The 27,193-nt window shown below is 40.1% G+C and overlaps 1 protein-coding gene across 1 annotated transcript in view; it reads left to right on the plus strand.

Annotated features, from left to right (window-relative positions):
* The window catches only part of LOC139748290 (uncharacterized), a 165,844-nt gene that overhangs the window by 112,075 nt on the left and 26,576 nt on the right, over window positions 1–27,193 (plus strand). The window contains exon 8 of the mRNA XM_071661277.1: window positions 4,665–4,892. Coding sequence (XP_071517378.1) covers window positions 4,665–4,892 — 228 coding nt within the window. The remainder of the gene's footprint in view (window positions 1–4,664; window positions 4,893–27,193) is intronic.

Here is a 27,193-nt window from a genome sequence, read left to right on the forward strand (position 1 = left end):
GAATATTGAAGAACTGGAAGTTGTTTTTGTCCACACTAGCTTGTTCAGACACTAATGTTTGGGAAAGAATGCTCATTGTTTTCTTAATCAAGGACTGTATGGCTCGTTGGATCAATCATTGATGGAAGAGCAACCAACTTTCTATTTCAGGAAAGTTTTGGTAAATAGAAACAATTTTAAATGTAGAGTGGGTAAGAAGCTGGCAATAAGGAGTACATTTTCCAGCACTGGCATATGGTAGTGTAATCCAGGTTTATATAGGTCAGGGTAGGTAAGAAAATTTATCAGTAGCGACAGGTAACTGATGAAATATAATTGGAATTAGGAGAATATGCTAAATGTAGAAGACCAGTTGAAAATAGGTTGTACAAGAAGATATGTATTAATGTTTAAAAAAAGGGATGGATTATGTAAGGTTGTGCAAGAAGATATGTATTAATGTTTAAAAAAAAAGGGATGGATAGATATAATGCTGGAATTTAATTAGGGTAGAGACACTTCAGACAGGGATGCCATATTAACTCCTTAATTCAGAACCAAGTTTTTCTTGCTATTAATCAAAATTTATGTTTATTTTAAAAATTTTAAGAAATGTATTAAACCTAACAGTCACAAAGATATTACAGCATTAAAGAATCACCTCAGAAGTATGTATCACCTGTTACTGTTACTATAGATCTGATGATGTATAGAAGTTATGCGGATGTTTCTGTGAAAAAAAAAAAGCATGGACTTGAGTGGCAAGTTGCCTCTGAGCATATTTTATGATTTATTTTACCTTCTGAAATATTTACTACTGAGTATTACTGCTTTACATAATACTGTAAGTCTTTTCTCATTGTAATTATTGTGATCCACTGATGATTTTATTCATAACAGAATTTAAAAGAAAATTTAGATTATCATCTGCACCAGTTGATGCAGTGTTGTCCAAGGTTAGGCAAATGTTGGCAACACTGCCTCCATTTTTGTTAGAAAACTCTGTCTTGTCATCCTGGTCAACTTTCATTTGTTGAAAGAGTCAGTGTTGTTGAAATCACTCTCCACACAACCTGGAGACAAATCATTATTGTCATGTAATTGAGGAACATCTGCCATGTCCTATGAACCTAGCAAATATCCACTTGATTTCACTTGAATAAATGTGCTCTCATTGGCATAGCTGGAGGATGACTGACCGTGGAGAGAAATTGTAATGGTGCCATCTCAGCCACCACCCAGGTTTGGCACACAGCCTTAAAATAGAGGTGTGAAACTCGGTACATAAATTTCTGTCTTGAGACATCAAGAGATTGAGAGTGGATGCATCAGAACTGCTTTTTCTGTGAAGATAGTGTGATGGGAGACTTTGTCTTCATTGGACAACTCATTGTGTAAATTTATCGAAATAAGTTCCTCTACTTGCTACAGATTTTTGCTTTAACACTGTTGACATGTATTGAAGATGTATGTGAATAAAATGAAAGGCTGAATGCTCCTGATCCACCACATGGGATCAGCAATGTTAATGGTTATGGATATGTAGCTGATTGGATTAAATACTCATAGATGACTGTAATACTTGAGTAATTTAGCTTTATGATTGCTTTTGCTGAAACCATGTAGTCATGTTAGACAGTTGTCTGTAAAATTTCTAAAGTTAAAAAAGAATTATTATATATATGTTTTAAGATTATTAATGTCACAATAGAAAGATTTTGTACATAACATAAAGGACTTGGTCCGAACTGCTTTTATCGTATTACAAAGCTAATGGTAATTTTGCAAAGTTGAATAGTTTGCCATATTTGGCAGCAGGATAATCTACTGTTTCCTTCATGATTAGATGTAGATGTCATTTGGTATGTGGTGGTGAGGTAAATCTTCAAAGTAACCACATGCCAGGTAACCATGTTTTATCCATACCATTTGAAACTTGTGGGAGTTCACTTAAGTTCTTTAATGTCATCATGGTTGTTGAATCCTGATTATATGGTTGGAATTGAAATGTATTGGTATATGTTGTGTATGTTCATTCCATTTCTCTATCCAATGAATGTACATGTGTGTGCAGGGTACGGACACAGGCTGTGATCCTTAAAGTTTTATTGATGTGATTGCTTTGTTGGCATGGCCCTTGATATCTCCAGAGTATTTGACAGGGTGTAGCATCAATTCTTTGATTTCTACACTTCCTTTCTTTAGTTTTCTGTATCTCTCTGTTCCCTAAAGTATGGCTTCCCTCTCTGGTCTTTCCATTACAGTAGGTGTTCATGATTGAGAATCTTCCCCCTCATCCTGTCAACTGAGTTATTCCAAAGGATTTTCCTCTTAGCTGCTCTCCTTCTTCTCTCTCCGTAAGTGATCTCCAGAGACTTAAGGTTCTGATCCTATTTGTTCTTATGGTAATAACACACTGTACACTCCAGCTCACTTTCCTTCCCATGGTCCTTCAATTGCTCATTCTGCATTTTGCATTAAACATATTTCCTCTCTCTACATTATCTTGGAATGGGGAAGCAGGAGTTTGGTTGACTTTTGATAGTGCTGAATTCCAGTTCATCCAATATCTTTTTTTGAGTCATGTTTTCCTCAGTTCAATACCAAAACACCTTAGGTCTACCCTGTAATAACATGAACATATTTGGCATAACCATACCCTTCACTCTAGCCTATAAACTTATAAGCATCACATTCTACTTCTTAAAAGCTGCAGATGTATTGGTGCCATGATTATTTTTGCTGTTGGCAGCTGATCCATATTTGCAGTGATTTTGATTGCCCTAGGGTTGAGTATTGTTCATGTACTGGGGTGACTGTTCTTCCACCTCTCATTTAACAAGAGCAGAATCAAAGACCCTCCCTCATTAATCCTGGTACATTTGGAACTGGAGTCCTGCTGACATTCCTCATCCCACTGTTAAGTCTTAAAGTAGTCATGTGCCATATGTAGATACCATGAATCACGTGCAGTAATAATTCACCCACAGAAATTTCATAACTGCTAGTAACCTTACAAATGCCATAGTGGAAGGACTGTTATTAGGATGTGCATCAGGCAGCCCAAAACATAAACTTGAAATGCCATGGTTTCAAATAAGATGCAATTTTGATGGGAACTTGATTTAGTGGAATGCAATGGTGGCTTACAAACTCTTATGGGATTACTGGTAATGATGAAGTTTTGCTCTCCTTTTTTGATTTTTTTTCTAATGGTATACCTATTTTTTTTTTTTATATAAGCTGGAGGAAATGTTAGAACAGACCAAACTTGGACCAAAAGAGTTAATTCTCTTGGCACCACTTCTCCTTAGCCATCCATTTTTGTATGTAATGATACACACACACACACACACACACACACACACACACACACACACAGAGTTTGTTCCTGACACCAGGGTTTGGACTTGAGTCGTACTTTTTCCTGTTACTTCTCTCAATTTCTGCAAAACTTCCCTCGGTTTCTTTTGCGAATTGACTTATGATCCTTCTCTCAAACACATAAGCTGTAGGATTCTCTTTCCTTTTTTGTTTTTCACTCTTCTATTAACCTTTTTATCATTTAAAAGGTTCTGTCTACGAAAACATATGGAGCCCAGATTAATTTTTACTTTTTTTTCTTCCTTTTTAATCAGAGATGACATGTTTTGTCCATCATGCATCATTAGAACAAAGAAAAAATTATTTATATTCTGGTATGTAATAGTATTTTTTTTTTTTTTTTCCCCAAAAGAAGGAACAGAGAGAGGGACCAGGTGAGGATTTTCCCTCTAAGGCCCAGTCCTCTGTTCTTAACGCTACCTCGCAAACGTGGGAAATGGCGAATAGTATGAAAAAAAGAAAGAAAAATAGTATGCTTGGTTGTTGTTATGGTGACAAAATAAAAGTTGGAGAACTGAGGTGTTAGGGATATGTGTAGAAAATGCATGAAGAGTACATATGTGGAGGTTCAAGGGAGGCATGTAAGGACAAGGACAAATGGAGACTTTTGCCATGGCCACCCCTTGATGGGAGTACTGTGAGGGAACGGGCATCAGAGATATGAATAGATAGATTGGTACGAGATTTGGAGAAGAAAATGTATATGTAAGAGAAGTGTCTTGATTACATAATCTCAGATGTGCAAAGGTCGTGGTGACAAGTTTATTTCGTTGGTGATGGTCTGAATTAAAATTGATTAGAGGAACAATAAAACCCATTCCATTGCCCAGTAAGTTAAAAGAAGTTTTTTCTTTTTCTTTTCATTGCATATTTTCCTTCCCATTATGGAATAAGTAATCTGCTATCATCTGGGTAAACAATATTATAATTATGTTTGTGTAGCATTATTATGTAAGCATTTTTTATTTTAATTCATATTACTGTGCAGGATTTTGATCATGCAAATTGTATCACTTGATTTAGTGATAAAAGCCCTCTCCCAAAAATGCCCTGCTACATTTCAGACAAAGCAAAAGAATTTGGAAAGAAAAAATGCCATGGATTGACTTAAGTGACATTGAAATATGACCAGGTGGTAAAGAAATTGTTGACTTATGATGAATAACTATACTGATAACAGTTCTTTGAAAGACACATATGGAAACCCCAGGAATCTTTGTGTTGTGTTTGCAGTCAAAGATACTGTTCACCACTGCTTTAAAAATGTCTGCTGTGGATTGAAACATTCACTTCCTCCGCAGGTGTAGTGAGCACTGCAACAGCAGTTCTTCCTGTTACTCAGGGGAGAGTTGTCCGAGCCCCCATTGGTGGAATGAACTCAGTAGTATCTCCAGCAGGAACTTTATTAGGCACTCATAGACCATTAGTGTTACAAAACGACAAGACAGTCACTGGCACTACAGCAGGATTGCAGTCTTCACTGGCCACCAGAGGGAGCGGCGTGATTGATCTCACCGATGAGGATGAAGGTGATAAAAATGATTTTCTTAAACAAAATTCTGTATTAAGATTCTTAAATAGAAATGATTAACAGAGGATAAATTTTATTGTCTCGATTATTGTAACAAAAGTTGCAGTTTAAAGGAAAAAGTGGCAGAGAAGTTAAACTGCGGTGTTGTAATGTTAAAACATAAGGGAAGTTAGAAGGCAGTGAGGGATTGTTTGGGTTAGAGAGGTGTTATATTGGAGGAATTATTAGAAATGTACAGTGAGCATGGTTTTTGAGAAAGCTTTTTGCCATCATGCATTGTACTGTAATGGGAATACTTATGGAAAATATAGATAAAGAATTTTTATATTTTCTGATGGACATGAATCGGAATAGTTTCATCCTTGAACTGTTTGATCGTTAAGGGTGCCATCACCAACTTTAATAGATACACTTAAAATGAAATGTAGCTAGAAATGGTGTAAATTCCGTTGCATTGTCAGACATTTTCTTGATAGCTTCCAAGCGTAGATTGTGTTTAAGGTTCTAGCAGTGCGGTGATGTTAATAGGAGCATCATACCAAATATCAGCAAGATTTTAAAAGGTTTTGAATGAAAAGTAAAACCACTGCAGAACTTAGTTTGAAATGTTTCTTGTTGCATTTGAAAAGACTGAAGACAAAAGCTAACAGTCCAAGGGAAGAACAACTCAGTTGTCCATGAAACAGCCAAGATAAGCAACTTTGATATAAGTTTGTATTTTTTCTTAGAATGTTGGGCAACAAACAATATCAGTGGAGTAATCTTTAATTAGAATGTGTAATCACCAGGAAAATTGGTTTGGTTAGCCTTGCAGTTATGATATCTGATGTTAAACATTTAGGGTAAACAGAAGGCGGTGATTTGCTAGTAAACTTGAGTAGGTTTCTCATAGGCATTAGTAAACTCGTGGTCTCGGTTCCATCTTCAGAGACATGTTGAACTTTGGCATGAGATATCCGTAAATTCTCTTGAATCAGATAATGCTTTAATACTTATTATTGTATATTTGAGAGAAGAGTATCAGTGAGACATAGTAATTAGATTTAAGATAATGAATTATAAAACAAGTCAGAACTGTCAGATATATAGTAATAATTTGGGCATGAATGGTCTTAACTAATGAAAGTCGTACTTTGAAAATGCTTTTTTTGCCCAGTTCATCCTTACCCAAAGGCATCAGTCTTGTAGCTCATGTCTTCATGCAAGTCAGTGTTTAAGGGCTGATTAAAAAGATTGTGCATCAGGGACGTTACATCATAACATTTTGTTCATTTGATGGTGGTGTATTTCCTAAATAACAAGTTCTAAGGTGAATTGCATTTATCAGCAATCCTTTGAGCTTCATTCATGTTGATATGTGAGCTGATCATGTCCCAAGTTTCAGAAGCTTCTACTGAATTCCACATAAATCAACAAACTCCTCTGTTTACCCTTTCACCGTGGATTTCATTTTCAAGGTCAGTCCCTAAAAGTGTCATGTCGCCATCTAGATGAAATTGTTAAAGTAACCTCATTTTATGACTTCTACAATGTGAAAAGATCATAAGCTAATGCATTTGGCATCAATATTGGTTAAAACTAATATTTTGTAGTAGAAATTATGTTTAATTAAAAATTATGGAAAATTTATAAAGACTAGTCTGGCTAAATGAATGATGATTAGCATAGCTATGTCAAATAATACCTGAAGCACACTAGAAGCATAAAACATTCATTATAATTATATGTAACTAATTGAGAAATAACTTATAAATTGGTGCTCAACTGTACATGTAATACAATATTAGACTGTAGAAGGAAAAATTTGATGCAGAAAGGGATATATGTCATAATATAAGATGAAGAACAAATTCACTTTGAATTATTTTTTTAATGACAGTTACTTGTTAGATTCTTTACTAATATATTCATAAAGGTTAGTAGGGAAAAGTTTCAGGAAAGAGTGGAATAGGGTACAGTTTTCTAGTCTAGTTACTGTATTTGTAACTATGAAATCCAAGACAACTTTCTACTTGTTTGGGGTTTTCCTTTTGTACATCAACTTGCACTTGACTACAGCAGTATATAGAAATGTTGGAAGAAGTAATATCATCCTTGGTATTAGCAGCAATGAAACCAAAGGGAAAATTTTTCTGATTTCTGCAGAAGCCCTATTCATGCTTTAAGGATTATTAAAACTTTACCCAGAGATCACACTCTTCAATTGACCACCCAAGTTTTCTTACTTAAACTCACCCTGAGATCACACTCAACTGGCCACCCAGGTCTTCTGACTTAAAACCCAGTTGAGAACATCTGGGCCTATATGAGAAAACTTGAGATGTTTTTGATAACAGAAACCATGGCTGATTGATCAACCATGTAAGTGAATTGTTAGAGATCCTTTGCAATCAGCCTGAGCTTTTACACAGTTTAGAAGCATCCATGCCAAGAAAGCTCACTGATACTCTTGGAGTTGGAGGAGCTTACAATAAGGTTAGCATTATTCTTAGATATTTAAGTATTTGTATCTTATACAGTAGGTATTCATAACCTGAACACCATAGATCTTGTTCCGGGAAAGTTGTCAGTATAGTTGTCTGTTCAGCAGAATTAATATCCTCTGCTTCGTGAAATAGTTGGAAAGTTGTCTGTCCAGCAGAATTATGTTGTGCTAAATTAGTTTTTCCATATATTATCAATTTATACTGGGAGGTACACAAAGAAAAGTAATGATAATGCAGAATGCTGAAAACCTTTATATGAAAGTATCATAAATTGATAATATTTTGATAGAATATTCACACTGTATTTACCGGTAAGACTAGAAATAAGGAACAAAAATAGAGTAATGATATTGTATTTTAGCTGTGATGATTATAATGCTGCCTACTATATAAAGTGTGACATATCCAACACAAAAATGTGATCTGTTTATTGAGAATTGGAAATACAAAGTAGGAAAGTCAGCAACAAAACAATTAATGTAAACAAGTAGCATGATTATATATTTGGTGGACTGCTAATGTTTTTAACAAGAAGAGCAGTATAAATCGTATACATGAACTTTATTAAACGACATAATCCACCTTGAGAAACTCGCAAGACTACCAGATTTTCTTTATTGTACATATTTTAGGCAGCGTAAATGTACGACTAGAGCTGGCATTACTTATGAGTGCAGAAAATGGTGAACAAGTATGAAAAAATTACTATATTTTTTTCTTGGTTTGATTAATTTATAATTATGATAGGACAAATCTTTCCTGCTTCAGTCAAATGAGAGTAAAAGATATTAAAGTATTTCTAGAAAAGTAAGACTGTTATCACCCTGTATTATCAAGGGATGTTAGTAAGACAGTCAGTAATCCTGGCTTACTGTCTAGGTAGGAAGCCTAATAGCTGGTGACCACTGTAGTGTGTTATTTGCCCATTACTGAGCATTCCAAGACATATCTTTTACTTTTTTCTTTTTTGGAGGGAGGAAGGGTTTATTGTGGTATACAAGAAGTGATTTGCGGTAAGTGGGCTGAACCAGGTTATATGAAGCGGTCAAGGGAAAGCACAGAAAGGTTTTGTTAAGAGATTGGGCAATGTAAGTGGAAGACTTTCCCCATGTAATGTATAGTAATTGCAAAGGTCTGTGAGGCCTGGTTGTGGACAGGAGGCCCTAGTTTTGATGAATTATGTATGACATGGAGAGAGAAAATTTGGGTGAATGAGGACTCTGTCTGCTCTTGGGAAATGTTGAAAACGTATGAAAAGGAACTTTTTGTATAGTATGAGGAGGAAATCTTCTCATAGGGTTATATCTCTTCAGCTATCTTTATTGTCATACAACTTATAAATTTTAATGAACTGTCAGCACTCACAGTTTCATTTCCTGGCATATGTCATTCATTCATAACTCTGATCCTGTGTGAGTACCTCTTTACATTTTTTAGCTCGTTTCTACCTTAGTTTTTTAGTTATGGTTTATGGTTGCTTTTGTCTTTGTATCTCTTGAAGAACTGTTATTTGTTGATAACATCCAATTGATTTAGAAACTTGAGGGTTGTAATTAGGTCAGCCTCTATTCTTCTCTCTTCCATGGTGGGAAAGTATATAGTACCATTGTGTGTATGTTAGTGTGATTGTGTATATCTATTTGGCAGACCCTGCTAATTTTAGTGAGCATAGTAGGTCTGTGATTCATGTCAGTAATCCATTCTTTGAAAACAATTGCATTCAAAGCAACATTAATCAAAGTGGGATTTCCCACATGTGGTATGAGGTGGTTTGATCGAATAAGTAATGAAAGGGTAAGAGAGATGTGTGATAACAAAAAGAGTGTGTTTGAGAGAGTAGAAGAGGGTGTGTTGAAAAGTTTTGTACATTTGGAGAGGATGAGTGAGGAAAGGTTGACAATGAAGATATGTGTGTGTGTCAGAGATGGAGGGAAGAAGGAGAAGCAGAAAACCAAATTGGAAGTGGAAGGATGGAGTGAAAAAGATTTTGAGCTAATGGGACTTGAACATATAGGAGGGTGAGAGGTGTGCAAGGAATAGAGTAAATTGGAATGATGTTGTATACTGGGGTCGATGTGCTGTCAGTGGACTGAGCCAGGGCATGTGAAATGTCCTGGGTAAATCATGGAAAGGTGTTTGGGAGTGATGGTTTCAGTGCATTACACATGACAGCTAGAGACTGAGTGGGAATTAATGTGGCCTTTTTTGTTTGTTTCCTGGCACTACCTTTCCTCACTTATTCTCTCCAAATGACATAAGGGAAGTGGGTGAGGAATGGGATGTATTTAGGGAAGCAGTGATGGCATGTGCAAAAGATGCATGTGGCATGAGAAAGGTGGGAGGTGGGCAGATTAGAAAGGATAGTGAGTGATGAGATGCAGAAGTAAAGTTGTTCATTAAAGAGAAAAGGAAGGCATTTGGATGATCTTTACAAGGAAGGAGTGCAAATGACTGGGTAATGTATAAAAGACAATGGTAGGAGGTCAAGAGGAAGGTGCAAAGGTTGAAAAAGAGGGCAAATGAGAGTTGGGGTGAGAGAGTATCATTTCTCTTTAGGGAGAATAAAAAGGTGTTTAGGAAGGAGGTAAATAATGTGCAAAAGAGAACAAATGGAAACATCAGTGAAGGGGGGAAGTGATAACAGTTAGTGATGAAGTGAGAAGGAGATGGAGTATTTTCAAGTATTGTTGAATGTGTTTGATGATAGTATAGCAGATGAAGGGTGTTTTGGTCTGGGTGATGTGCAAAGTAAGAGGATCAGGGAGAATGGTTTGGTAAGGAGAGAAAAGTTGGTTAAAGCCCTGCGGAAGATGAAATTCGGCAAGGTGGCAGGTTTGGATGGTTTTGCAGTTGAATGTATTAAGAAAGGGGGTGACTGTGTTGTTGTTTGGTTGGTAAGGATATTCAATGTATGTATGGATCTTGGTGAAGTGCTGGAGGATTGGCATAATTTATGTATAGTGCCATTGTACAAAGGCAAGGGGAATAAAGGTGAGTGTTCATACTACAGAGGCATAAGTTTGTTCAGTATTCCTGGAAAATTGTATGGAAGGGTATTGATTGAGAGGGTGAAGGCATGTACAGAACATCTGACTAGGGAAGAGCAGTGTGGTTTCAGAAGTAGTTGAGGATCTGTGGATCAGATGTTTGCTTTGAAGAATGTGTGAGAAAAATATTTAGAAAAAGAGATGGATTTGTTTATGGTATTTATGGATCTGGAGAAGGCATATGTTAAAGTTGATAGAGATGCTTTATGGAAGCTCTTTAGAGTATATGGTGTGGGAGGTAAGCTGTTAGAAGCAGTGAAGTTTTTATCAAGAATGTAAGGCATGTGTATAAGTAGGAAGAGAGGAGAGTGATTGTTTTCCAGTGAAGTTGATCTGCGGAAGTTGTGTGTGATATCTCCATGGTTGTTTAATTTGTTTACGGTTGGGGTGGTTAGGGAGGTAAATGCAAGAGTTTTGAAGAGAGGGGCGGGTATGCAGTCTTGAGGATGAGAAGGCCTGGGAAGTGAGTCAGTTGTTGTTTGCTGATGATACAGCTCGGGTGGCTGATTTGAATGAGAAACTGCAGAAGATGGTGACTGAGTTTGGAAATGTGTGAAAAGAGAAAGTTGAGAGTAGAAGTGAATAAGAATAGGGTTGATAGGTTCAACAGGGTTGAGGGCCAAGTTAGTTGGGATTTAATTCTGAATGGAGAAAAATTGTGGGAAGGGAAGTCTTTTAGATATCTGGGAGTGAACTTATCAGCGAATGGAACCATGGAAGCAGAGTTGAGTTATGGTGGAGGAGGGGGTGAGGGTTCTGGGAGTGATGAAGAATGTGTAGAAAGAGATAATGTTATCTTGGAGAGCAAAAATGGGTATAATTGAAGGAATAGTAGTGTGGTTTCAGAAGTGGTAGAGGGTGTGTGGATCAGGTGTTTTCTTTGAAGAATGTATGTGAGAAATACTTAGAAAAGCAAATGGATTTGTATGTAGCATTTATGGATCTGGAGAAGGCATATGATAGAGTTGATAGAGATGCTCTGTGGAAGGTATTAAGAATATATGGTGTGGGAGGAAAGTTGTTAGAAGCAGTGAAAAGTTTTTATCGAGGATGTAAGGCATGTGTACGTGTAGGAAGAGAGGAAAGTGATTGGTTCTCAGTGAATGTAGGTTTGCGGCAGGGGTGTGTGATGTCTCCATGGTTGTTTAATTTGTTTATGGATGGGGTTGTTAGGGAGGTAAATGCAAGAGTTTTGGAAAGAGGGGCAAGTATGAAGTCTGTTGGGGATGAGAGAGCTTGGGAAGTGAGTCAGTTGTTGTTCGCTGATGATACAGCGCTGGTGGCTGATTCATGTGAGAAACTGCAGAAGCTGGTGACTGAGTTTGGAAAAGTGTGTGGAAGAAGAAAGTTAAGAGTAAATGTGAATAAGAGCAAGGTTATTAGGTACAGTAGGGTTGAGGGTCAAGTCAATTGGGAGGTGAGTTTGAATGGAGAAAAACTGGAGGAAGTGAAGTGTTTTAGATATCTGGGAGTGGATCTGGCAGCGGATGGAACCATGGAAGCGGAAGTGGATCATAGGGTGGGGGAGAGGGCGAAAATTCTGGGAGCCTTGAAGAATGTGTGGAAGTCGAGAACATTATCTCGGAAAGCAAAAATGGGTATGTTTGAAGGAATAGTGGTTCCAACAATGTTGTATGGTTGCGAGGCGTGGGCTATGGATAGAGTTGTGCGCAGGAGGATGGATGTGCTGGAAATGAGATGTTTGAGGACAATGTGTGGTGTGAGGTGGTTTGATCGAGTGAGTAACGTAAGGGTAAGAGAGATGTGTGGAAATAAAAAGAGCGTGGTTGAGAGAGCAGAAGAGGGTGTTTTGAAGTGGTTTGGGCACATGGAGAGAATGAGTGAGGAAAGATTGACCAAGAGGATATATGTGTCGGAGGTGGAGGGAACGAGGAGAAGAGGGAGACCAAATTGGAGGTGGAAAGATGGAGTGAAAAAGATTTTGTGTGATCGGGGCCTGAACATGCAAGAGGGTGAAAGGAGGGCAAGGAATAGAGTGAATTGGAGCGATGTGGTATACCGGGGTTGACGTGCTGTCAGTGGATTGAATCAAGGCATGTGAAGCGTCTGGGGTAAACCATGGAAAGCTGTGTAGGTATGTATATTTGCGTGTGTGGACGTATGTATATACATGTATATTGGGCCATTTCTTTCGTCTGTTTCCTTGCGCTACCTCGCAAACGCGGGAGACAGCGACAAAGTATAATAAAAAAAAAAAAAATAGTAGTTCCAATGATATTTTATGGTTGCAAGTCATGGATTATAGATAGGGTTGTACGGATGAGGGTAGATGTGTTGGAAATGAAATGTTTGAGGACAGTGTGTGGTGTGAGGTGGTTTGATTGAGTAAGTGGTGAAAGAGGAAGAGAGATGTGTGGAGATAAAAAGAGTGTGGCTCAGAGATTAGAAGAGGGTGTGTTGAAATGGTTTGGACAAATGGAGAGAATGAGTGAGGAAAGGTCGACTGAGGATATATGTGTCAGAATGAGTGAGGAAAGGTTGACTGAGGATGTATGTGTCAGAGGGTGAGGGAACAAGGAGAAGCGGGAGACCAAATTGGAGGTGGAAGGATGGAATGAAAAGATTTTGAGTGAGCAAGGCCTAAACATACAGGAAATCGTCCCTTCCAATTTCAGTTTTCCCCCCCAAAAATGGAACAATGATGTGGGCCAGTGAGAGTTTTCCCTCTGAGGCTCAGTTCTCTAATCTGTTAACTGTGTCATCCCAAGGTTTCCTTGAATAGACATTAAGTGTACACACGTTGATGATGAACAAAACACATACAGATGTTAGATTGCTTTGGGCTGTATAAGCTAGTTTTCGGTGTCATATTCCACAAATCGTGCAGTGACAACAATGTGAATAACTTTGTGCATTCAAACTAATTTAACATAATAGCTGAGTGATGACCTGCACTTTATGCATTCAAACTAATTTAACATAATAGCTGAGTGATGACCTGCACTGCCAGTGCTATGAGTTGTTTAATTGTATTTGAAAGGAAATTAATGGATTTTCAACATTTGTTGATCCAGAGATTAAAACGTGTATTGTATACAATGTTGGAAAACCATGATTTTTTATCACCTTTTATGTGTTTAGTGATTTTTTTTTTTCTTCCCAATTGTCTTTTTCTAGTAGGTTGGGTACAGGAACAGATAAACAATGGCCTTGTAGTATAGATCGAGTCTCCTGCTATTTTGTATAATGTATCAAGTAAAAGTAGAGTTTAGTATTTTACGGCTGTACACAGATGTTTGGAATGATAGCGAGATTCTTATCACTCTATGCGGATGTGATGACCATGCTATTTTAGTTTTAAAGATTTCTTAACTTGCAGTGAAATGCAAAATGAAGACCAGTTAATGATTACCGTGTATATCAGATAATTGATTTTTTAATCCTTCCTCTGGCAATGTCATGGGAAATATCTAAACTAATCACTTCTCTCTGGTTAAATGCATTGAGGAAACTGATTAGAGCAAGAGGTATTTCAAATGGATATGCCTAAGGAGTGATTGAAGATATGTACTGGAAGCATTTTGTGTTTGGAGATGGTGTGAATGGAGACTTGGTCTCACTTGCAAATCAGCATAGTTTGGAGATTGAAAGAGTAAGAAGCACTTTAATAGTTGATAATTGTGAAAGTCCATGTTTTACTTAATCCTTTCATGTTAGCAGATTTAAAAAAGTTGCATCCTACTCAGTGGATTTTTAGCAAGATTTGGAAATAGATTTAAATCTTTTGCAGACTTCTAAGGCATTTATATCTTTGTGTGCTGTCATTATTTAAAGCAAGTGTTTACCAAGTGACCCTGTACTAAGGAGATTGAATATTAATCTGATTTTTCCATTCACAGTTATTCTTCATATTACCCTGACATAACAAAATCTTGACAAAACTTACTGGATTTGTAAAGTTTTGAAGAGGCATAAGTTTGTTGGGTATTCCTGAGAAATTATATAGGAGTGTATTGATTGAGAGGGTGAAGGCATGTACAGAGCATCAGATTGGGGAAATGCAGTGTGGTTTCAGAAGTGGTAGAGGATGTTTGGATCAGGTGTTTGCTTTGTAGAATGTGTGTGAAAATGAGAAAAACATGGATTTGTATGGCGCATTTATGGATCTGAAGAAGGGATATGATAGGGTTGATAGAGATGCTTTGTGGAAGGTCTTAAGAGTATATGGCATGAGAGGTAAGTTGCTGGAAGTGGTGAAAAGTTTTTACCAAGGATATAAGGCATGCATATGAGTAGGAAGGGAGGTGACTGATTGGCTCCCAGTGAAGGTCATTCTGCAGCATGGGTGTGTGATGTCCCCATGGTTGTTTAATTTGTTTATGGATGGGGTTGTTAGGGAGGTAAATGCAAGAGTTTTGGAGAGAGGGGCAAGTATGCAGTCTGTTGGGGATGAAAGGGCTTGGGAAGTGAGTCAGTTCTTGTTCATTGATGCTCTAGTGGCTCAGTCTAGTGTGAAACTGCAGAAGTTGGTGACTGAGTTCGGAAAAGTGTGTGAAAGGAGAAATATTTATTCTTTATTTTGCTTTGTCGCTGTCTCCCGCATTTGTGAGGTAGCGCAAGGAAACAGACGAAAGAAATGGCCCAACCCACCCCCATACACAATGTATATACATACACGTCCACACACGCAAATATACATACCTATACATCTCAATGTACACATATATATACACACACAGACACATACATACATACATACCCATGCACACAATTCACACTGTCTGCCTTTATTCATTCCCATCGCCACCTCGCCACACATGGAATACCATCCCCCTCCCCTCTCATGTGTGCGAGGTAGCACTAGGAAAAGACAACAAAGGCCCCATTCGTTCACACTCAGTCTCTAGCTGTCATGCAATAATGCCCGAAACCACAGCTCCCTTTCCACATCCAGGGCCCACACAACTTTCCATGGTTTACCCCAGACGCTTCACATGCCCTGATTCACTCCACTGACAGCACGTCAACCCCGGTATACCACATCGATCCAATTCACTCTATTCCTTTCCCTCCTTTCACCCTCCTGCATGTTCAGGCCCCGATCACACAAAATCTTTTTCACTCCATCTTTCCACCTCCAATTTGGTCTCCCACTTCTCCTTGTTCCCTCCACCTCCGACTCATATATCCTCTTGGTCAATCTTTCCTCACTCATTCTCTCCATGTGCCCAAACCATTTCAAAACACCCTCTTCTGCTCTCTCAACCACGCTCTTTTTATTTCCACACATCTCTCTTACCCTTACATTACTTACTCGATCAAACCACCTCACACCACACATTGTCCTCAAACATCTCATTTCCAGCACATCTACCCTCCTGCGCACAACTCTATCCATAGCCCACGCCTCGCAACCATACAACATTGTTGGAACCACTATTCCTTCAAACATACCCATTTTTGCTCTCCAAGATAATGTTCTCGACTTCCACACATTCTTCAAGGCTCCCAGAATTTTCGCCCCCTCCCCCACCCTATGATTCACTTCCACTTCCATGGTTCCATCCGCTGCCAAATCCACTCCCAGATATCTAAAACACTTCACTTCCTCCAGTTTTTCTCCATTCAAACTTACCTCCCAATTGACTTGACCCTCAACCCTACTGTACCTAATAACCTTGCTCTTATTCACATTTACTCTTAACTTTCTTCTTTCACACACTTTACCAAACTCAGTCACCAGCTTCTGCAGTTTCTCACATGAATCAGCCACCAGCGCTGTATCATCAGCGAACAACAACTGACTCATTTCCCAAGCTCTCTCATCCCCAACAGACTTCATACTTGCCCCTCTTTCCAAAACTCTTGCATTCACCTCCCTAACAACCCCATCCATAAACAAATTAAACAACCATGGAGACATCACACACCCCTGCCGCAAACCTACATTCACTGAGAACCAATCACTTTCCTCTCTTCCCACACGTACACATGCCTTACATCCTCGATGTATATATATATATATATATATATATATATATATATATTTTTTTTTTATAGCTCGTCGCTGTCTCCCGCGGTTGCGAGGTAGCGCAAGGAAACAGACGAAAGAAATGGCCCAACCCACCCCATACACATGTACATACACATGTCCACACACGCAAATATACATACCTACACAGCTTTCCATGGCCCACCCCAGACGCTTCACATGCCTTGATTCAATCCACTGACAGCACGTCAACCCCTGTATACCACATCGCTCCAATTCACTCTATTCCTTGCCCTCCTTTCACCCTCCTGCATGTTCAGGCCCCGATCACATAAAATCCTTTTCACTCCATCTTTCCACCTCCAATTTGGTCTCCCTCTTCTCCTCGTTCCCTCCACCTCCGACACATATATCCTCTTGGTCAATCTTTCCTCACTCATTCTCTCCATGTGCCCAAACCATTTCAAAACACCCTCTTCTGCTCTCTCAACCACGCTCTTTTTATTTCCACACATCTCTCTTACCCTTACGATACTTACTCGATCAAACCACCTCACACCACACATTGTCCTCAAACATCTCATTTCCAGCACCTCCATCCTCCTGCGCACAACTCTATCCATAGCCCACGCCTCGCAACCATACAACATTGTTGGAACCACTATTCCTTCAAACATAGCCATTTTTGCTTTCCGAGATAATGTTCTCGACTTCCACACATTCTTCAAGGCTCCCAAAATTTTTTTTTTTTTTTTCGCCCCCTCCCCCACCCTATGATCCACTTCCGCTTCCATGGTTCCATCCGCTGACAGATCCACTCCCAGATATCTAAAACACTTCACTTCCTCCAGTTTTTCTCCATTCAAATTCACCTCCCAATTGACTTGACCCTCAACCCTATATATATATATATATTTTTTTTTTTTTTTTCATACTATTCGCCATTTCCCGCAATAGCGAGGTAGCGTTAAGAACAGAGGACTGGGCCTTTGAGGGAATATCCTCACCTGGCCCCCTTCTCTGTTCCTTCTTTTGGAAAATTAAAAAAAAACGAGAGGGGAGGATTTCCAGGCCCCCGCTGTATATATATATATATATATATTTATATATATATATATATATATATATACACGTGTCGTAGAACGTGGCTAAAAGGGGAGAAAGCAGGTGGCTGGAAATTCTCCCCCTCTCGCTTTTTTTTTAAGTTTTCCAAAAGAAGGAACAGAGAAGGGACCAAGTGAGGATATTCCCTAAAAGGCCCAGTCCTCTGTTCTTAATGCTACCTTGCTAATGTGGGAAATGGTGAAATGCCATGAGACATTGCTAGGAAAAGACAACAAAGGCTACATTCGTTCACATTCAGTCTCTAGCTGTCATGTATAATGCACCGAAACCACAGCTCACTTTCTACATCCAGGGCCCACAGAACTTTCCATGGTTTACCTCAGACACTTCACATGCCCTGGTTCAATCCATTGACAGCACATTGACCCCGGTATACCACATCATTCCAATTCACTCTATTCCTTGCATGCCTTTCACCCTCCTGCATGTTCAGGCCCTGATCACTCAAAATCTTTTTCACTCCATCTTTCCACCTCTAATTTGGTCTCCCACTTCTCCTTGTTCCCTCCACCTCTGACACATATATCCTCTTGGTCAATCTTCCCTCACTCATTCTCTCCATGTGACCAAACCATTTCAAAACACCCTCTTCTGCTCTGTCAACCACACTCATTTTATTACCACACATCTCTCTTACCCTTTCATTACTTACTCGATCAAACCACCTCACACCACATATTGTCCTCAAACATCTCATTTCCAGCACATCCACCCTCCTACGCACAACTCTATCTGTAGCCCACACCTCGCAACCATATAACAATGTTGGAACCACTATTACTTCAAACATACCCATTTCTGCTTTCCAAGATAACGTTCTCGACTTCCACATATTCTTCAACACTCCCAGAACTTTCACCCCCTCCCCCACCTTATGATTCACTTCCACTTCCATGGTTCCATCTGCTGCCAAATCCACTCCCAGGAATACTCAAACAAACTTATACCTCTGTAATTTGAGCACTCACTTTAATCCCCTTTGCCTTTGTACAATGGATCTATGCAGGCATTCTGCCAATCCTCAGGCACCTCACCATGAGTCATACATACATTAAATAACCTCACCAACCTGTCAACAATATCGTCCCTACCCCTTTTGTAAAAAATTCCACTGCAGTACCATCCAAACCCGCTGCCTTGCCGGCTTTCATCTTCTGCAAGGCTTTTACTACCTTTTCTGTGTTTACCAAATCATTCTCCCTAACCTTCTCACTTTGCACACCACCTCGACCAAAACACCCTATATCTGCCACTCTATCATCAAACACATTCAACAAGCCTTCAAAATACTCACTCCATCTCCTCACATCACCACTACTTGTTGTCACCTCCCCATTACCCCCCCTTCACCATTGTTCCCATTTCTTCCCTTGTCTTTTGCACTTTATTTACCTTCTTCCAAAACATCTTTTTATTCTCCCTAAAATTTAATGATACTCTCTCACCCCAACCCTCATTTGCTCTCTTTTTCACCTTTTGCACCATTCTCTTCACCTGCCTCTTTTTTTTATACATCTTCCAGTTATTTGCATTATTTCCATGCAAAAATCGTCCAAATGCCTCTCTCTTCTCTTGCACTAATAATCTTACTTCTTCATCCCACCACTACCCTTTCTAATCTGCCCACCTCCCACATTTCTCATGCCACAAGCATCCCTTGCGCAAGCCATCACTGCTTCCCTAAATACATCCCATTCCTCCCTCACTCCCCTTACGTCCTTTGTTCTCACCTTTTTCCATTCTGTACTCATTTTCTTTTAGTACTTCATCACACAAGTTTCCTTCCCAAGCTCACTTAATCTCACCACTCTCTTCACCCCAACATTCTCTCTTCTTTTCTGAAAACCTCAACAAATCTTCACCTTCACCTCCACAAGATAATGATCAGACATCCTTCCAGTTGCACCTCTCAGCACATTAACATCCAAAAGTCTCTCTTTCGCAAGCCTATCAATTAACACGTAATCCAATAACGCTCTCTTGCCATCTCTCTCCTACTTACATACGTATACTTATGTAAATCTCTCTTTAGACCAGGTATTCCCAATCACCAGTTCTTTTTCACCACAGAAATCTACCAGCTCTTCACAATTTCCGTTACAACACTGAACACCCCATTTACACCAATTATTCCCTCAACTGCCACATTACTCACCTTTGCAAAGTCACTCATCACTATAACCAGGTCTCACTACCCTTTCTAATCTGCCCACCTCCCACATTTCTCATGCCACAAGCATCCCTTGCGCAAGCCATCACTGCTTCCCTAAATACATCCCATTCCTCCCTCACTCCCCTTACGTCCTTTGTTCTCACCTTTTTCCATTCTGTACTCATTTTCTTTTAGTACTTCATCACACAAGTTTCCTTCCCAAGCTCACTTAATCTCACCACTCTCTTCACCCCAACATTCTCTCTTCTTTTCTGAAAACCTCAACAAATCTTCACCTTCACCTCCACAAGATAATGATCAGACATCCTTCCAGTTGCACCTCTCAGCACATTAACATCCAAAAGTCTCTCTTTCGCAAGCCTATCAATTAACACATAATCCAATAACGCTCTCTTGCCATCTCTCTCCTACTTACATACGTATACTTATGTAAATCTCTCTTTAGACCAGGTATTCCCAATCACCAGTTCTTTTTCACCACAGAAATCTACCAGCTCTTCACAATTTCCGTTACAACACTGAACACCCCATTTGCACCAATTATTCCCTCAACTGCCACATTACTCACCTTTGCAAAGTCACTCATCACTATAACCAGGTCTCATGCAGCAAAACTACTTTATATTTATATATATATATATATATGAGAAGAGTGGGAGGTGGGTTGATTAGAAAGGGTAGTGAGTGGTGGGATGAAGAAGTAAGAGTATTAGTGAAAGAGAAGAGAGAGGCATTTGGACGATTTTTGCAGGGAAAAAATGCAATTGAGTGGGAGATGTATAAAAGAAAGAGACAGGAGGTCAAGAGAAAGGTGCAAGAGGTGAAAAAAAGGGCAAATGAGAGTTGGGGTGAGAGAGTATCATTAAATTTTAGGGAGAATAAAAAGATGTTCTGGAAGGAGGTAAATAAAGTGCGTAAGACAAGGGAGCAAATGGGAACTTCAGTAAAGGGCGCAAATGGGGAGGTGATAACAAGTAGTGGTGATGTGAGAAGGAGATGGAGTGAGTATTTTGAAGGTTTGTTGAATGTGTTTGATGATAGAGTGGCAGATATAGGGTGTTTTGGTCGAGGTGGTGTGCAAAGTGAGAGGGTTAGGGAAAATGATTTGGTAAACAGAGAAGAGGTAGTGAAAGCTTTGCGGAAGATGAAAGCCGGCAAGGCAGCAGGTTTGGATGGTATTGCAGTGGAATTTATTAAAAAAGGGGGTGACTGTATTGTTGACTGGTTGGTAAGGTTATTTAATGTATGTATGACTCATGGTGAGGTGCCTGAGGATTGGCGGAATGCGTGCATAGTGCCATTGTACAAAGGCAAAGGGGATAAGAGTGAGTGCTCAAATTACAGAGGTATAAGTTTGTTGAATATTCCTGGTAAATTATATGGGAGGGTATTGATTGAGAGGGTGAAGGCATGTACAGAGCATCAGATTGGGGAAGAGCAGTGTGGTTTCAGAAGTGGTAGAGGATGTGTGGATCAGGTGTTTGCTTTGAAGAATGTATGTGAGAAATACTTAGAAAAGCAAATGGATTTGTATGTAGCATTTATGGATCTGGAGAAGGCATATGATAGAGTTGATAGAGATGCTCTGTGGAAGGTATTAAGAATATATGGTGTGGGAGGAAAGTTGTTAGAAGCAGTGAAAAGTTTTTATCGAGGATGTAAGGCACGTGTACGTGTAGGAAGAGAGGAAAGTGATTGGTTCTCAGTGAATGTAGGTTTGCGGCAGGGGTGTGTGATGTCTCCATGGTTGTTTAATTTGTTTATGGATGGGGTTGTTAGGGAGGTAAATGCAAGAGTTTTGGAAAGAGGGGCAAGTATGAAGTCTGTTGGGGATGAGAGAGCTTGGGAAGTGAGTCAGTTGTTGTTCGCTGATGATACAGCGCTGGTGGCTGATTCATGTGAGAAACTGCAGAAGCTGGTGACTGAGTTTGGTAAAGTGTGTGGAAGAAGAAAGTTAAGAGTAAATGTGAATAAGAGCAAGGTTATTAGGTACAGTAGGGTTGAGGGTCAAGTCAATTGGGAGGTGAGTTTGAATGGACAAAAACTGGAGGAAGTGAAGTGTTTTAGATATCTGAGAGTGGATCTGGCAGCGGATGGAACCATGAAAGCGGAAGTGGATCATAGGGTGGGGGAGGGGGCGAAAATTCTGGGGGCCTTGAAGAATGTGTGGAAGTCGAGAACATTATCTCGGAAAGCAAAAATGGGTATGTTTGAAGGAATAGTGGTTCCAACAATGTTGTATGGTTGCGAAGCGTGGGCTATGGATAGAGTTGTGCGCAGGAGGATGGATGTGCTGGAAATGAGATGTTTGAGGACAATGTGTGGTGTGAGGTGGTTTGATCGAGTGAGTAACGTAAGGGTAAGAGAGATGTGTGGAAATAAAACGAGCGTGGTTGAGAGAGCAGAAGAGGGTGTTTTGAAGTGGTTTGGGCACATGGAGAGGATGAGTGAGGAAAGATTGACCAAGAGGATATATGTGTCGGAGGTGGAGGGAGCAAGGAGAAGAGGGAGACCAAATTGGAGGTGGAAAGATGGAGTGAAAAAGATTTTGTGTGATCGGGGCCTGAACATGCAGGAGGGTGAAAGGAGGGCAAGGAATAGAGTGAATTGGAGCGATGTGGTATACCGGGGTTGACGTGCTGTCAGTGGAGTGAATCAAGGCATGTGAAGCGTCTGCGGTAAACCATGGAAAGCTGTGTAGGTATGTATATTTGCGTGTGTGGACGTATGTATATACATGTGTATGGGGGGGGGGTTGGGCCATTTCTTTCGTCTGTTTCCTTGCGCTACCTCGCAAACACGGGAGACAGCGACAAAGTATAAAAAGAAAAATATATATATATATATATATATATATATATATATCCAAAACTCTTGCATTTACCTCCCTAACAACCCCATCCATAAACAAATTAAACAACCATGGAGACATCACACACCCCTGCCGCAAACCTACATTCACTGAGAACCAGTCACTTTCCTCTCTTCCTACACATACACATGCCTTACATCCTCGATAAAAACTTTTCACTGCTTCTAACAACTTTCCTTCCACACCATATATTCTTAATACCTTCCACAAAGCATCTCTATCAACTCTATCATATGCCTTCTGCAGATCCATAAATGCTACATACAAATCCATTTGCTTTTCTAAGTATTTCTTACATACATTCTTCAAAGCAAACACCTGATCCACACATCCTCTACCACTTCTGAAACCACACTGCTCTTCCCCAATCTGATGCTCTGTACATGCCTTCACCCTCTCAATCAATACCCTCCCATATAATTTACCAGGAATACTCAATAAACTTATACCTCTGTAATTTGAGCACTCACTCTTATCCCCTTTGCCTTTGTACAATGGCACTATGCACGCATTCCGCCAATCCTCAGGCACTTCACCATGAGTCATACATACATTAAATAACCTTACCAACCAGTCAACAATACAGTCACCCCCTTTTTTAATAAATTCCACCGCAATACCATCCAAACCTGCTGCCTTGCCGGCTTTCATCTTCCGCAAAGGTGGTTAGATCGAGTGAGTAACGTAAGGGTAAGAGAGATGTGTGGAAATAAAAAGAGCGTGGTTGAGAGAGCAGAAGAGGGTGTTTTGAAGTGGTTTGGGCACATGGAGAGAATGAGTGAGGAAAGATTGACCAAGAGGATATATGTGTCGGAGGTGGAGGGAACGAGGAGAAGAGGGAGACCAAATTGGAGGTGGAAAGATGGAGTGAAAAAGATTTTGTGTGATCGGGGCCTGAACATGCAGGAGGGTGAAAGGAGGGCAAGGAATAGAGTGAATTGGAGCGATGTGGTATACCGGGGTTGACGTGCTGTCAGTGGATTGAATCAAGGCATGTGAAGCGACTGGGGTAAACCATGGAAAACTGTGTAGGTATGTATATTTGCGTGTGTGGACGTATGTATATACATGTGTATGGGGGGGGGGGGTTGGGCCATTTCTTTCATCTGTTTCCTTGCGCTACCTCGCAAACGCGGGAGACAGCAACAAAGTATAATAAAATAAAAATAATATATATATATATATATATATATATATATATATATATATATATATATTTTTTTTTTTTTTTTTTGTCGCTGCTTCCCGCGTTTGTGAGGTAGCGCTAGGAAACAGACGAAAGAAATGGCCCAACCCACCCCCATACACATGTATATACATACGTCCACACACGCAAATATACATACCTACACAGCTTTCCATGGTTTACCCCAGACACTTCACATGCCCTGATTCAATCCACTGACAGCATGTCAACCCCGGTATACCACATCGATCCAATTCACTCTATTCCTTGCCCTCCTTTCACCCTCCTGCATGTTCAGGCCCTGATCACACAAAACCTTTTTCACTCCATCTTTCCACCTCCAATTTGGTCTCCCACTTCTCCTCGTTCCCTCCACCTCCGACACATATATCCTCTTGGTCAATCTTTCCTCACTCATTCTCTCCATGTGCCCAAACCATTTCAAAAAACACCCTCCTCTTCTCTCTCAACCAAGCTCTTTTTATTTCCACACATCTCTCTTACCCTTACGTTACTTACTCGATCAACCCACCTCACACCACATATTGTCCTCAAACATCTCATTTCCAGCACATCCATCCTCCTGCGCACAACTCTATCCATAGCCCACGCCTGGCAACCATACAACATTGTTGGAACCACTATTCCTTCAAACATACCCATTTTTGCTTTCCAAGATAATGTTCTCGACTTCCACACATTCTTCAAGGCTCCCAGGATTTTCGCCGCCTCCCCCACCCTATGATCCACTTCCGCTTCCATGGTTCCATCCGCTGCCAGATCCACTCCCAGATATCTAAAACACTTTACTTCCTCCAGTTTTTCTCCATTCAAACTTACCTCCCAATTGACTTGACCCTCAACCCTACTGTACCTAATAACCTTGCTCTTATTCACATTTACTCTTAACTTTCTTCTTTCACACACTTTACCAAACTTAGTCACCAGCTTCTGCAGTTTCTCACATGAATCAGCCACCAGCGCTGTATCATCAGCGAACAACAACTGACTCACTTCCCAAGCTCTCTCATCCTCAACAGACTTCATACTTGCCCCTCTTTCCAAAACTCTTGCATTCACCTCCCTAACAACCCCATCCATAAACAAATTAAACAACCATGGAGACATCACACACCCCTGCCGCAAACCTACATTCACTGAGAACCAATCACTTTCCTCTCTTCCTACATGTACACATGCCTTACATCCTCGATAAAAACTTTTCACTGCTTCTAACAACTTGCCTCCCACACCATATATTCTTAATACCTTCCACAGAGCATCTCTATCAACTCTATCATATGCCTTCTCCAGATCCATAAATGCTACATACAAATCCATTTGCTTTTCTAAGTATTTCTCACATACATTCTTCAAAGCAAACACCTGATCCACACATCCTCTACCACTTCTGAAACCACACTGCTCTTCCCCAATTTGATGCTCTGTACATGCCTTCACCCTCTCAATCAATACCCTCCCATATAATTTACCAGGAATACTCAACAAACTTATACCTCTGTAATTTGAACACTCACTCTTATCCCCTTTGCCTTTGTACAATGGCACTATGCACGCATTCCGCCAATCCTGAGGCACCTCACCATGAGTCATACATACATTGAATAACCTTACCAACCAGTCAACAATACAGTCACCCCCTTTTTTAATAAATTCCACTGCAATACCATCCAAACCTGCTGCCTTGCCGGCTTTCATCTTCCGCAAAGCTTTTACTACCTCTTCTCTGCTTACCAAATCATTTTCCCTAACCCTCTCACTTTGCACACCACCTCGACCAAAACACCCTATATCTGCCACTCTATCATCAAACACATTCAACAAACCTTCAAAATACTCACTCCATCTCCTTCTCACATCACCACTACTTGTTATCACCTCCCCATTTGCGCCCTTCACTGAAGTTCCCATTTGATCCCTTGTCTTACGCACTTTATTTACCTCCTTCTAGAACATCTTTTTATTCTCCCTAAAATTTAATGATACTCTCTCACCCCAACTCTCATTTGCCCTTTTTTTTCACCTCTTGCACCTTTCTCTTGACCTCCTGTCTCTTTCTTTTATACGTCTCCCACTCAATTGCATTTTTTCCTTGCAAAAATCGTCCAAATGCCTCTCTCTTCTCTTTCACTAATACTCTTACTTCTTCATCCCACCACTCACTACCCTTTCTAATCAACCCATCTCCCACTCTTCTCATGCCACAAGCATCTTTTGCGCAATCCATCACTGATTCCCTAAATACATCCCATTCCTCCCCCACTCCCCTTACTTCCATTGTTCTCACCTTTTTCCATTCTGTACTCAGTCTCTCCTGGTACTTCCTCACATAAGTCTCCTTCCCAAGCTCACTTACTCTCACCACCCTCTTCACCCCAACATTCACTCTTCTTTTCTGAAAACCCATACAAATCTTCACCTTAGCCTCCACAAGATAATGATCAGACATCCCTCCAGTTGCACCTCTCAGCACATTAACATCCAAAAGTCTGTCTTTCGCGCGCCTGTCAATTAACATGTAATCCAATAACGCTCTCTGGCCATCTCTTCTACTTACATAATTTTTTTTTTTTTTTTTTTTTTTTTTTCCCCCGCTGTCTCCTGCGTTTGCAAGGTAGCGCAAGGAAACAGACGAAAGAAATGGCCCAACCCACCCCATACACATGTATATACATACGTCCACACACACGCAAATATACATACCTACACAGCTTTCCATGGTTTACCCCAGACGCTTCACATGCCTTGATTCAATCCACTGACAGCACGTAACCCCGGTATACCACATCGCTCCAATTCACTCTATTCCTTGCCCTCCTTTCACCCTCCTGCATGTTCAGGCCCCGATCACACAAAATCTTTTTCACTCCATCTTTCCACCTCCAATTTGGTCTCCCTCTTCTCCTCATTCCCTCCACCTCTGACACATATATCCTCTTGGTCAATCTTTCCTCACTCATTCTCTCCATGTGACCAAACCATTTCAAAACACCCTCTTCTGCTCTCTCAACCACGCTCTTTTTATTTCCACACATCTCTCTTACCCTTACGTTACTTACTCGATCAAACCACCTCACACCACACATTGTCCTCAAACATCTCATTTCCAGCACATCCATCCTCCTGCGCACAACTCTATCCATAGTCCACGCCTGGCAACCATACAACATTGTTGGAACCACTATTCCTTCAAGCATACCCATTTTTGCTTTCCGAGATAATGTTCTCGACTTCCACACATTCTTCAAGGCTCCCAGAATTTTCGCCCCCTCCCCCACCCTATGATCCACTTCCGCTTCCATGGTTCCATCCGCTGCCAGATCCACTCCCAGATATCTAAAACACTTCACTTCCTCTAGTTTTTCTCCATTCAAACTCACCTCCCAATTGACTTGACCCTCAACCCTACTGTACCTAATAACCTTGCTCTTATTCA

This window comes from Panulirus ornatus, chromosome 73, assembly GCF_036320965.1.
Source record: "Panulirus ornatus isolate Po-2019 chromosome 73, ASM3632096v1, whole genome shotgun sequence".
NCBI classification, from domain to species: domain Eukaryota; kingdom Metazoa; phylum Arthropoda; class Malacostraca; order Decapoda; family Palinuridae; genus Panulirus; species Panulirus ornatus.